This window comes from Schistocerca gregaria, chromosome X (assembly GCF_023897955.1).
Source record: "Schistocerca gregaria isolate iqSchGreg1 chromosome X, iqSchGreg1.2, whole genome shotgun sequence".
NCBI lineage: Eukaryota > Metazoa > Arthropoda > Insecta > Orthoptera > Acrididae > Schistocerca > Schistocerca gregaria.
The window spans coordinates 778,085,301-778,100,185 of record NC_064931.1 but is presented as its reverse complement, the minus strand read 5'-3'; the positions used below and the strand labels follow the sequence as shown (position 1 = coordinate 778,100,185).

Sequence of the window (14,885 nt, the reverse complement as noted above, 5' to 3'; positions counted from 1 at the left end):
ACACACGCGAGACAGATATAAAAAATAATGAATCATTAATTTCAGCTTTATAATTCAATTTTCAAGGCAATTCTTATGGATCCAGACACCCTACAACTTTTACAACACAAAACCCATAGCTTCTGGTTTAAAAATGCTTGAGAGTAAAACTAAAATACTTTTAAAAATATAGTTGTTCAATGATTCTCAAGAATTAGACAGAGAGTGTAGTGTGCTTAAATAGTGCTGTGTTGTCAAACTGTAAGTAAACATTGTTAGTACAAGATTATGAAGACCGATCATCTGATATACAATACCGCAGGATTGTATAATCACAGTTAAGTATGCAAAACACAAAAAAAATAAAGCATGGTATTTTCACACTGTCTATCTTTTTCCCCACTAATCACAGAACAAGGTTGTTTTACTTATAGAATACCTAAGGCCTGTTCTTACAATGTCCAACAAAGTAAGAGTAGTAGGTTTATTTCAAGACACTATGAGGATTCCTCTGGCAGAGACAGCACATACACTATGCACACATACAAAATTCAGCTTATGATTTATGAATTAATCAACTTAGAAAGTGTTTAAAATCATATGAATAATCGAGAGCCTAACGTCAGCTGGATGGTAGACATTTTGTGAAACAAGTTTTTTTCCTCAAGAATAAAAATGGGATATTCGACTTTAGATCACTGAACCCGTATTTTTCCCTTTTTTTGATCCAACGTGCAGCTGACTCGATGAGATGAATACTCTATATGTCTTGACTATTTTTCAACACAGCCCCAATAGTTTTCACGATGGTGAAGCAGCTTTTCGAGCCACTCTGTTAAAAAGTCAAGCCATGACATTCCAGTGCAGAGCAGTTTTTCTTGGTTGCAACATCGCCCATCCATCCTTGATTAGTATAATGCCTCATGCAGGTTGCTCCATCAATACAACTTCTTCAGTGATTCGAATGTAGTGGATCATTCACCCTAGCTACAGTTCAGGTTTGGCATCAAGTGATTTCCACCTTTTTTTTTTGCAGATGAAGAAGTGGTTCAGCAGCCAATTTTTCCATTTCAAACAAGGAACTGCAGGGCCTTATGAAGACATGGCTTGACAGACAGTGGGCTTTTGGAGAGCTGATAGGAAAGATAGCACACCATTACAACAAATATCTCTAATGCCATTGTGATTTATTGAAAAATAATACAGGTATGTAAGCTTTCCTTTTTTTACCATGAAAGAATGGGGGTGGGGGAAGAAGCAGACCTTGCACTCCTTGTCGCCCTAATAACATTAATACTCGATAAACATCACGAACGCTACGATCAGCAGAAAGATTATGAATTGTATACAGGAGAATGATACATACAAGTAATTAGAACTTTGGTTTATTTATGGTCATATCTCCTCTCCGCTCTATATTCTTTACAAAATGGCAATATTCAGTTATTTTCAATACAATACAATGACAGCAAAACAACATACCTCAAATTCTTCAAATTCGAGATGGTATGTGGAATTGTATTGAGTTCATTATGGTCCAGCCTGAGAGTAACAAGTGCCTGAAGGCGATGAATTTCATTAGGTAATACCGCAATCTGCAAATAAACACATAAAAGTAAATATGTCCAAAAAACTCTTAAAATAGATTGAAATATTGCAAACATACTGTGTACATATGTTACAATAATAGTAACATATAATACCAAAAATTTACGAAGACAATCAAAATGAATACCAGAAGATTATCTGCCCCTTACAATCCCAGATAAATATTCCTCTTCCCTCTCCCTCTCTCTCTCTCTCTCTCTCTCTCTCTCTCTCTCTCCCCCCCCCCCCCCCCCCTCCCTACATTGATACTGTCTGCCTAGAGAATGGTTTTTGTGTCAAGACTTCAGAGTACACGCAGAAAAGTGAGTTTTATCATCATACACTTCATGAACCTTTACCAACAGGTATCTAACTACACTACTGGAAATTAAAATAAGAACACCGTGAATTCATTGTCCCAGGAAGGGGAAACTTTATTGACACATTCCTGGGGTCAGATACATCACATGATCACACTGACAGAACCGCAGGCACATAGACACAGGCAACAGAGCATGCACAATGTCAGCACTAGTACAGTGTATATCCACCTTTCGCAGCAATGCAGGCTGCTATTCTCCCATGGATACGATCGTAGAGATGCTGGATGTAGTCCTGTGGAACGGCTTGCCATGCCATTTCCACCTGGCGCCTCAGTTGGACCAGAGTTCGTGCTGGACGTGCAGACCGTGTGAGACGACGCTTCATCCAGTCCCAAACATGCTCAATGGGGGACAGATCCGGAGATCTTGCTGGCCAGAGTAGTTGACTTACACCTTCTAGAGCACGTTGGGTGGCACGGGATACATGCGGACGTGCATTGTCCTGTTGGAACAGCAAGTTCCCTTGCCGGTCTAGGAATGATAGAATGATGGGTTCGATGGCGGTTTGGATGTACCGTGCACTATTCAGTGTCCCCTCGACGATCACCAGAGGTGTACGGCCAGTGTAGGAGATCGCTCCCCACACCATGATGCCGGGTGTTGGCCCTGTGTGCCTCGGTCGTATGCAGTCCTGATTGTGGCGCTCACCTGCACGGCGCCAAACACGCATACGACCATCATTGGCACCAAGGCAGAAGCAACTCTCATCGCTGAAGACAACACGTCTCCATTCGTCCCTCCATTCACGCCTGTCGCGACACCACTGGAGGCGGGCTGCACGATGTTGGGGCGTGAGCGGAAGACGGCCTAACGGTGTGCGGGACCGTAGCCCAGCTTCATGGAGACGGTTGCGAATGGTCCTCGCCGATACCCCAGGAGCAACAGTGTCCCTAATTTGATGGGAAGTGGCGGTGCGGTCCCCTACGGCACTGCGTAGGATCCTACGGTCTTGGCGTGCATCCGTGCGTCGCTGCGGTCCGGTCCCAGGTCGACGGGCACGTGCACCTTCCGCCGACCACTGGCGACAACATCGATGTACTGTGGAGACCTCACACCCCACGTGTTGAGCAATTCGGCGGTACGTCCACCCGGCCTCCCGCATGCCCACTATACGCCCTCGCTCAAAGTGCGTCAACTGCACATACGGTTCACGTCCACGCTGTCGCGGCATGCTACCAGTGTTAAAGACTGCGATGGAGCTCCGTATGCCACGGCAAACTGGCTGACACTGACGGCGGCGGTGCACAAATGCTGCGCAGCTAGCGCCATTCGACGGCCAACACCGCGGTTCCTGGTGTGCCCGCTGTGCCGTGCGTGTGATCATTGCTTGTACAGCCCTCTCGCAGTGTCCGGAGCAAGTATGGTGGGTCTGACACACCGGTGTCAATGTGTTCTTTTTTCCATTTCCAGGAGTGTATGTATGTGTGACACAGGTACAACAAAAAAGACAGCTAGCCAAGCACTGACGCAAACAAAACTCACTCACATGACCACTGTCTCTGCGAGCAACAGCGTATGATGGAAGTAGTACGAAGTAGTCTGGGTGGTGGAGGCAAGGTGGAGGTTGAGACAGGGAAGGATAGAAGGGCAAAGGTGGAGGATGGTAAAGTTCTGCCTTTGACAGCATATAGGAACAATGTGGGGAGAGGGACGGACAGCTAGGTGCAGTCAGGAGGTTGGACGGGAGGGGGGATAGAAGGTTGTGTAGTTCTGGAGTGGGAACAGGGAAAGGGATAGGTGGGTGAAGGACAGTGACTAATGGAGGTTGAGGCCAGGAGTGTTACAGCAATGTAAGATATATTACAGGAAGAGTTGTCACCTGCGCAGTTCAGAAAAGCTGGTGTTGGTAAGAAGGATCCAGATGGCTCAGGCTGTAAAGCAGTCATTGAAACAAAGAATGTTGTGTTGGGCAACACTCTCAGTAACTGGATGGTCCAGTTGTTTCTTGGCCACAGTTTGTTGGTGGCCATCCAGGTAGACAGGCAGATTGTTGATTGTCATGCCTACGTAGAATGCAGCACAGTGGTTGCAGCTTCACTTGTAGATCACATGACTGGTTTCACAGGTAGCCCTGCTTTTGATGGTTAGGTGATGTTTGTGACTGGACTGGAGTAGGAGTAGGTGGTGGTGGTGGGGGGGCTGGGATGTATGGGACAGGTCTTGCATCTAGGCCACCTGTTGTTCACAGTCTGGCCTTGGCAGTCACAGACAGTGGTCATGTGCATTTGAGTTGTGTTTGTGTGAATGTGTGTGGGTATATGTATAGCCCAATTCAAAAGAAGGCCTTCTAACCGAAAGCTTACTTTTTTTCCCCCTTCAGATTTATTTAACTTTAGTACAGTGGTCAAGTCATAGTCACGGTAAATTACGGAAGGTTTACACAACTAGTTTCAGTGAAGCTCAGTCACCATTATCAAATGTAACAAGTATGAAATATATGACAGCGTAATTGTGAAACAAAACACCACATGCTTTTTTCCCAGTTAGTGGCATTAATTGTGATGTTTCCCATAGAAAGAAAAAAAAAAACAGCTAGATCAAAATGGAGGGTGGGGGAGGCTTACTTGTTTAGCTGTCTTTTTGTTGTGCCTGTGCCACTCAGATTCTCCACTATATGGTGAGCACCAATCCTTTTCATGATACTGTCATCATTCCATCCTGGATTTTCCATTGTCTGATTTTTGTTTAGTTAAATATTATTATTGATGAACCATGATGAATGACCAACTGCAATCATTACCTCGTTTTAGTTGTTACTACTCAAAAGTGCATGTAGCCTGCATTATTTGCAGCATATCTGTCACTTAACTGTCTACACTACTCTGTTCATTTCTCTAATCACATCACAGCATAATTGTGAAACAAAATAATACATGCTTTTTCTCAGTTAGTGGCATTAGTAGCATTAGTTGTGGTGTCTGCCATGGAAAGAAAAAACAGCTAGAGCGAGTAAAAAAGGTAAAAAAAAAGTCTACTAAATTTTGAATTCATAAAACATAACTTATAATAAATGTGCATTCCATGGCAGAAAAATAGTTTTCCAATTTGAAACAGCTTTCCTGTGTGCTAATATAACAATGATGACAGCAAAAATTTGCATAAAGGCAAAGAACTAACATTTTTCATCTTTCTCAACCAGTTCAGTCTGAAAACTAGTTAGACTAATGATTATAGTGCAGAATACAGTGATAGCAATGTGACAATGGTGATGAAAATTTATTATGCATGGACTGGTGGACTTCTAAAGTAATAAGAAAACTTACGATAAGAAAGTTCTGCTGGCTATTTCTGTGGTACGGGCTGACAAAGGAAAAAATTTAAGGGAAGAGTATCATAAAATTGTGTGCTGGATTTGGGCTCCAACCCCGAGGCTTGCCTTTCACGGGAAATGCTTTTATCAGCAACCTACTCTCACAGGTTTATTTCTGGCAGTACATTTCCCTACTTTCCAAACTTCACAGAGGCTCTCCTGCATACTTTGTTGCATCAGCAGTCCTGGAAGAAAGGATGTTTTGGAGAAATGTGTTAGCCACAAGTAGCAGACTGTTTCCAGAATGAATCTGCAGTAGTGCTTCTGTGGACTTCTGAAAGCAGGAGAGTGATATTGGCAGCAGTGAAGCTGTGGGGCAGCTTTCAGTTCATTCCTGGAGAGCTCATTTGAAAAGGGCACTGCTCACAAAAGGCTAAGTTCTGGGTTCAAATCCCAGTTTGACATATGGTTCTAATCTACCACGAAATTTCAATACAACACACTTCAGTGGAGAGTGAACAACGCATTTCAGTAGATTCTAGTTTAATACCCTATCAATGATGAGGTTATCAGAAAAGTTCAGTTTCAGACTGGGAATAAAAACAACAATCTTATTTGCCTTAAGTAATTTAAGGAAACTAATGAAAACCTTAATCTGAACAGTAAATACTATTTATTGGGCTGTTTCAGCATCATGGTTGGCTGTGTATCAAATGTATTGTGAAGTAAGTTAATGCGCACATGGAAAAGGCTCCAATGACAACTACCGTGATGCACACAGAGCTGGCACTGGTTTGGACTATCAGTAGGTATGGGCTTTATAAAGCACAGTATACGCTTTTATTGGTCTGGGAAGAGGAGATTGGTACAGCTCATTAGAGCGTAGATAGTGGAACTGGGGTCAGTCTTACGTAGTGAGATTCTGTCATTATGGTAGTGAAAACTGGGTCTCGTTGATCAAAATTGAACATTTTGTGTGTGTGTGTGTTTTTAGACCATCACCTCCAAAATGAACAGGTGGTGACATTAACCAATTTCTTTTCAATGTATTCCTGATATACTGATGTACACTGACATCAACATCAGCATTTATACACCATAAGCCATCATTCATTGTGTACAGAGTATAAATATTACTATAACCCTCTTCCCATTTACAGTTCCACTTGCAGGCGGTATGTGGGAAGAAAAATAGCCAGTATTCCTGCGAGTATCTCTAAATCTCCCTGATTTTGTTCCACTGTTTTTATGACATTTGACTGTGCAAGTCATAGTACACTGCTGAACAAATTAGGGTATTAGAGTATTAGTCGTAAGACATTTAACAGGTTTCAATCTTATTCTGAGCAGCAGGAAGCTAAAGTTTGGTTTAGATAGTCACATACCAATAGATCAGGTAGCATCTGACTGGGGTACTGCAACACGGAGTGTTCCTCGTGGCTAATCTTTTCCTGGTATATATTTGTGAGTTGCCGTCAGCTGTAACAGATAATTTTAGCGTGATTCATCTTCATGGTTGGAACCGTAGATAACTCTGGTGCTGTTTTGCTTTCATATGAGAAAAGTAAACTGTTACAGATTCGTATCAGGACCTGAATAATGTAGCAAATCAATGCCACAGTAAAACCCAGCCAATAATGCTTGAGGTGCCACCTAATGGGCATCTGTAACAGGAGTCATGCTGCAGAGGTGACAAGCACAAAATTTGAGCAGGTCTTTCTTCGTGGTTTCCTGCTTTTGCAATGTCATTTCTTGAATATTGCATTAGTTCATGGATTAATATGTCATTTTGCAAGGTTCATCCAATTGGATAAGTCTCCATAACATTCCTCAGTATGGTAATCACACATCTAGGTCCAACTCTCTCAGAATATGAATGATCAAATCTCATATTATTCAGTTGATGGAGTCCACCGGGTCACTGAAAACAGTAACCTGGTGCATCACTTATTAAAAAATTATTGTTTATTCACAGTAGAACAGTTCAGAGTTAACTCATGCTTTTTTAGGAAGTAGCTGTTCAATCTATGCTGTTTATTTGCTTCTTGCAACCTTATGGAATTTGATTCAGTGACATCACTGGGATTTGCTGTAAAGGGTTAAAATCCAAACCTCTCTACACTGTCTTCAGAAATGATACACTAAATATTGTTAATGGTGATCTGCAGGAGAGGAACATTCAATTGATGTTACTGAAGATCCCACAATGGGTTTCATACTCTTACTTATTTCCCAATGTGCAACACTATGCTATACTTACAGATCCCACAATCATCTATATTAAACGAACATCCTGAATTAACACTTATACTTCATAAAGAAAAGGGTACAATATGCACAAACTTTTACTTCCAATAAGTTGCTGAACCACCAGTCAGTGTCTGCCAGCCAACAATACTGAATGACAATGATTATTTTGATTTACTTTTGCATCTTGTGAAAGAGGCACATTTAATGATAAAGTCGCATGATACATTCCATTACTAACAGCTCTTTCACGTATTCATGTTTTATGAACCAGAAGTAGTGGCAAAATGCTGGTCTCAATCACATAGTACACTTGGCCCATTCTGGTCATCATAATTTAACTTTTCTGCAAATTTTTTCACTTGGCTAAAATGCTGCGAGTTTATCCAAAAAGAGGGTCATTACGTATTCTTAGTCACCCTCCCCTCCACACAGTCTCTTGCACACACAAAGATGATGGTGATGACCGTCGTGGTGGTGGTGGTGGTGGTGCTGTTGGGGTGTTCATCAGCTTGGTTATCAGGGTTCTTGTTAAATATGGATGTGTGCATTTTATGACCTGACCAAAGATGCCATTCCTTACAACAGTGTGGTAGTGTAACAAGGAAATAAATTAGTAGTTTGTTGTCAGTATGTGATTTCGTCAATTTCTGAGAGGGCAAGACTTATAGAGAGCCAACACTACCTCACTCAATAGTGTCTCAGGTTAAAAATTATACTAGATGAATGAGTCTAAAATTCATAAAGGTTACTTTTTCAATAACTAAAATCAATGACAATGTCAAATTACTAGCGTATTACGACAATGAATAAAAATATGAGTGACTGTGCATGTGACACCATACATGTTCAAGCAAATGATTTATAACCTAACTAAAATTATGGCAGTTTCGACATATAACATTGCTTCTTGAAATGAAGGTAAGTTGGACACAGTTGCTAAAAATTTTCCCAGATACACATGGCTGGCCGAGCACTAATGTTAAAAATGGAAAGTACTCAACCACTCAAATCAATAAAATCTGCTCCTAACACATTGGGAATGAGTCCTCATTACTCACAAAATTTTGAAACCAGTCCTACATAGATCCAGCCATCTCTTATTGTGGAGAGCACATCTCCAACTAAACCATTTAATGTCACTGGATCAGTAAACAAATCACCACTCAGCTAAAATTTGGAACACAGTTATAGTGATATCACAGGAGTTACATTCTGGAGGTTCTTCATGACAGAGAAGGAATTCACATGTCAAAGCGCAATACCCTTTACAAAAGCCAACCTAAAATAATCTCAATTCTTGTATTTGACAAAATAAACTGTAGCAGACCATGGCACACTTCCATCCACCTATTACAAACTATTATTTTTTCCTACGTACTTATGTCATTTTTCCTCATGACTGGCGTAACTGACTGTAGGGGCATCTCATATGATGTCACTGAATTCACATCACAAGCTTACTTGGCAGCTGTGTCTGCACACTCATTACGACAAATTTCGAGATGACAGGTGCCTAACGAAATGACACTTATTTACCCTTCTTCTGCACCAAAAAAAAAAAAAAAAAAAAAAAAAAAAAAAAAAAAAAAAAAAAAAAAAAAAAAAAAAAAAAAAACAGGGTAACCTGCATGTTCTGGACAAGATCCTCTGCTGAATACATTTTCTGGATGTTTTGCACAGGACTTGAAGTCAGAATAGACGAGGAAAGTCTTCATATGGGCACATTTCACCTGCTTGTGAGTAATCAGGTTCACAGTAACTGTATTGAGGATGCTGAATTTTGCTTATAGGAAAATTCTTACGATATTGTGTGTGAAAACAATGGAATAGTCAACAAAGGCTTCTTGGTTGGAGCCTTCTGTGTAACCCACTGTGTCATTACAATACTCTTTTGTAATACAAAGGAATGTATGCTAATAGACAAGAGTTGTACCTGTACCTCCCTATCCTATCCTATGTTTTCCCCCCTCCAGTAGTGTGTGGTTGTTTAGAATACAACAGTATTTCCTGAACCCAAACTGGAAGTGGCTTATGACTTCCACCCTCTCTAACAATGACAGTTACCATCCACTGTGAGAACAACGGTATGTTAACAGCTTGTGCAGCTAGCTTATTTCAAGGAGCTCTTAGGACTATCATCATGTATCCCTTCCATGGATTTGGGTATAGTGGTTTGACTACACACAATTGAAATGATCACAGAGGGTTCTTTTCACTCTCTACATTAAATACATTAACAACAAAGTGGTCTTAAATTCCTGGGGTGTACCCTACAAGATAATGACAAGCAAATTAAGGGTGCCTATACTGCTGCCAACAATGAAAATAAAATATGGAGAAATGACCAAAGTCAGGAAAGAGCCTAATGATCTGTTGATGCAAACGTTAGTAACACAACACGGTAGACAATGAAGACAAAAAAAGCTTCGCAAAAATATGGATGATAACTATAAAAAAGAAAATCTCCAGTGCCTGGCAGTATGATTTTGATAATTACTTATGAAGAAACGGTCACAAACATGATTGTTTCTTCATAAGTAACATGACAGTGTGCTGGTTGAGGTGCTTCAGATGTTGGAAGGTAACATAACACTATTTTTGACAAGTGTAATCAATGACTCTGCGAAGAATTCCGACATCATGGAATAAGCTGAAGTTGTCATAAAAAAAAAGGGGGTGGGGAAGGGGGATGGGGAGGGAAGAGATTGAGATCCTACAATTCCAAAGCAATACTGACCTATTTGCCTTATACACAATGTGGCAAAAATACGGGAGCGCCATTTATGTAAGAAGCCCATATGGAACTACAAGAGTTAAAGGGCCTGAACTATATATCAATATGGATTCAAAAATGGACATTTGACCAAAGATGCCATACGCCAGCACTCAAATGAATCACATGCCATGGAATTAATGGTTGACATTGTAGGTGCGTATGACAATCAATGGTGGCTGGTCTCATGCCCACATCTGCGTGAATCAGAATGTCCTACCGCCCTGTAGAAAAGCCTAAGGGGCATTGCAAAATCAGTACCCAAGGCTTGCATGCCCTACTGAAAGCCATACAGAAGGCAATTACACAAGGTTGTTCACAGGATTCAAACTGTGGACCCATGTTATGGGACACAGTGCTAGAACTCTTACAAGAGAAAATGTCTATCACAGCAGAACTCAGAGGTCATGTAGCATGTGCACACATCATCTTACCCATTGTGTATTATATATGATATGACATATTGCTGTGCCTGTATAGTTCAGAAATACAATGCAATGTTCCTTCAGACATGCACGCATACAATATGGAAGTTTGGGTCTAGCACTAAGAGTGCTCTGCTAGCTTAATGGTAAGGCGACCACTCCCAATAACCCGGAAATCTGGGTAGGAGTCCCAGTCTGGCACAGATTTTATTGTCGTCATTCCACCATATATCCAATGGCTGTCCATACTCGCAGCTGTGAATACATTTCATGTAATTGAGTGAAGGGTAACAAGGACACAAATTGAAGGAAGAGGAACAAATGTGTTGCAAATTCTATATGACTGGTATCAGCCACCTAAACTAAAAGTGGTTACATAAAATACAGATCATATACTATTAAAGGAAAAATTAGAACACACAAGGAATGCTAAAATATAAATCAATAATGAATTAATTCTTAGAATAGTTACCGGTGTCGGAACCTAATGTGGGTCACAACATAATTTCTAAGATCAGAGGTGAAGCATAATTTTTTGTCATCCGTTTCTTGGTATGCAAGCAACTGTGTACAGAAGTTAAGCAGCAAAGGGGTCATTAGGAGACTGCATAGAATGACACACATTAGGTTAAGGAGGCAGATTTGGAGATGACGGGAGAAATGAGTCTCTGGGTTGGCTTATTGGTCTGCTTTTTATTGCTTCTTCACGTGTTAGAAAGGAACATGCAAAAGAGCACAGACACTGGTTTTTACGAACACAGATGAGGCTTATTATATTCTCCAATCAATTACCAAAACAAATGGCCACTCTGGCCTACAACTTAGTTATGAAAGGGGCATACACAGTAATGCATGGTACTACAGGTCACGGACCTTGGAGGTGGCAGATTCTATTGTTCTAATTGAACCCTTTAGGTTCAAGTACTCACCAAATGTACATGACATACAGACACAGGTAAGCATAGACAAATGCACAACAGAAATCAATAACACTAACCCAGGCAAGCTTTGCAAGTCCTCCTTAGTGCAAAAAGTTAACTGAGTCTGACTGCTCACTTACATAGTACACTTGTTCATCCAAGGCTGCTGGAACTCTCAAATTCTCCCGATCTCTGCCTTGATTGGTGTTTGAGGTTTCTATATACGAGTAGGCTGCATTATTATAGATGATATACGAGTGCACTGCTTTTTATCTCCAATTCACAATTGATGCACATAAAATCTGCTGTTTCTGTGTGCATGACCTATTAAGGGACTGATGAAAGCAGCTTGCTCTATGCACCTCTACCTAAATTACAGGACTTACAACTAATATTCCTACCTGGATGATTTTCCCTTTTTTCCTGGCAACCTATCACAGTTTGTCCATTACACCAGTAGGTATCTAGGAATCATTCATAATAAAGGGCAAAGTTTTCTAGCCTATGCAAAACATACCAGTAAAAAGTCAGCTGCAGCTATGCCAAAAAAATATAGCATAAAATAAATTTTGTCTGCCTTTGCAATTATTAAGAATATACCATGGATATGTTTTTTCACATCTTGGGGACAACATTGGCAGAAGTAATATGAAGAGACAGAGAAGTATGCTGATAAGATTAACTGGAGAATAACAAATAATGACAAATGCTTTTTTTATTATTCTTGGGATCTGGCAATGCATTAAACCATATACCACAGAGGTACAGTGTATTTGCAAAAAGAAAGAGCAAGAGAAAGAGAGGGGGGAGAGGGGGGGCGAGGGAGGGAGGGGGGGGAGAGAGAGAGAGAGAGAGAGAGAGAGAGAGAGAGAGAGAGAGAGAGAGAGAGAGCACCATTATAGGAGAATAGACATACAACAAGTTGTAAATAATGGAGACGTTATTAATAAAGGAGGGAGGAGAACAATAGTGTTTAATGTCTTATCAACAATGAGGTCACTAGAGATGGATCACAAGCTCAGATTAGGGAAGGACAGTGAAGGAAATTGGTTGTGCCCTTTCAAAGGAACTATCCTGGCACTTGCTCAAAGAACTTTAAGAAAATCACGGAAAACCTAAATCAGGATGGCCAGATGGGGGTTTGAACCGTGATCCTCCTGAATGTGAGTCCAGTGCACTAACCACTGCATATTAATAGACAGAAAGGAGCCTGGGAAAGCACTGTTACTGGCAGATGACTGTATGAAATAGTTCCTAATGAATGAGTGAGGTTCGGTTGTATAGAAGGGGAAATGAGCTTGTATTTGTGGACTTACAAGCCTAACAAGACCCTGAGCACTTTGTCATCAAGTTTAATCAGCATACTAGGACGAGAGAGAGAGAGAGAGAGAGAGAGAGAGAGAGAGAGGGGGGGGGGGGGGGGAGGGAGGGAGGGGGTTGTTGAGAAATAATCGTGCTTATGATACAGGATGTATCAAAAAGAATCATCCCATTTGACATGTCTATATTGCTGAAACTAATAAACATTTACAATGAATTTTGTTTTTTTGATGAATGAGGAATTCAAAAAGTTGTTTCTTTTTCCCCCATACCTTTTCATAGGTGTTCAATACGCCCACCTTGAGACACACAGCATATGTCAATGTGGTATTCAAATTGATCCCACACTGCAGCAAGCATGACTTGGATTACACCTTCCACAGCTGGTGTTACACGATGTCTCAGGTCATTCATTTTTGTTGGTAACAGAGGCACATAAAAAAAGAGGCTTTTATAAACCCCAACAAGAAGTAGTCACATACAGTTAGGACCGGACCTTTGTGGCCAGTAATGTAAGGCTGAACCATTTGGTCCAGTGCAACCAACCCATTGTTCAGTAATACTTTGATCTAAAAATTCCCGCACTTCCATATGCCAGCGTGCAGTGCCAAATCCAGTAGGTAAATGAAGTCATTTGAATCATTCTCCAAGAGTGGGGAAAGTAAGTTCTCAAGCATATTGAGATATGTGCTTCCTGTAACAGTGTTCTCGGCAATGAAAAATGGATCATACACCTTTTCCCGTGAAACTGCACAAAACACATTAAATCTTTGAGAGTCCCTCTCATGTTGTACATCATGTGGTTGTTCCACACCCCATATTCTCACATTACGACAGCTCACCTTTCCATTTACATGGGATGTTGTCTCGTCACTGAACACTAAGCGTGAAACAAAACTACCATTCTCCATCTTGGAAAGAACGAAATTACAGAATTCCACATGTTGCTGTTTGTCACCATCACGAAGACCTTGTAGTAGCTGAATTTTGTAGTTTCATGTGTAAACGTCGACTCAACACACACCAAGCAGCAGTCATCAGAGGCATGTTGAGCTGTCAAGCTGCATGGCAAATGGATTTCTGCCGACTCCTTGCGAAACTATTGTGGATGCACTAGACATCTGTGTCAAGACACTCGAGGACGGCCTTTACACAAACAACCCATTTTTCGGAATTGTTCATGCCATCATAAAATGCTCTGTGCCATATGAGGATCCACACACCTAGTACAAAAGTCACGCTAAATAGTTATTACTGACCCAGACTGCACAAAACATAAAACACAAAATGCTTTCTGTTGTACCGACACCATTTTTTACTAGAACTGAAGTGTGCACATACTACTGGTACCTAGCGGGAATCATGTAAAACTCAAGAGTTTGCTCTTTTCAAGAGTACATTATTCACAAACATATCTCAAATAACATAATAGTTGTGATTTTTTTAATCAGATGATTCTTTTTGATACATCCTGTATAATTAGAGACAGTGTATTGTCTAAACTACTAAACAGTTTATCTGAAAAGATGTCTTAACATCCATTGGACTTTTAATGTATTTGGCAGTCTGGCACAGAGTTTTAATCTGGCAGGAAGTTTCATATCAGCGCACACTCCACTGCAGAGTGAAAATCTCATCTGGAAACAACCCCCAGGCTGTGGCTAAGCCACGTCTCCGCAATATCCTTTCTTCGACGAGTGCTAGTTCTGCAAGGTTCGCAGAAGAGCTTCTGTGAAGTTCGGAAGGTAGGAGACGAGGTACTGGCAGAATTGAAGCTGTGAGGACGGGTCGTGAGTCGTGCCTGGGTAGCTCAGTTAGTAGAGCACTTGCCCGCGAAAGGCAAAGGTCCCAAGTTCGAGTCGCGGTCCGGCACACAGTTTTAATCTGCCAGGAAGTTTCATATCAGTGCACACTCTGCTGCAGAGTCAAAATCTCATTCCGAAAATGAGACCCAACTACAAGAAAATAACAGCAAACACAGCCAGCAAATGTGAGAAA

At 41.0% G+C, this 14,885-nt stretch overlaps 1 protein-coding gene across 1 annotated transcript in view; it reads right to left on the bottom strand.

Annotated features, from left to right (window-relative positions):
- The window catches only part of LOC126299446 (leucine-rich repeat protein 1-like), a gene marked incomplete in the record, with an annotated part of 112,511 nt that overhangs the window by 19,002 nt on the left and 78,624 nt on the right, over positions 1–14,885 (bottom strand). Inside the window, 1 exon segment of the mRNA XM_049991350.1 lies at positions 1,462–1,574. Within this exon segment, the coding sequence (XP_049847307.1) occupies positions 1,462–1,574 (113 nt within the window).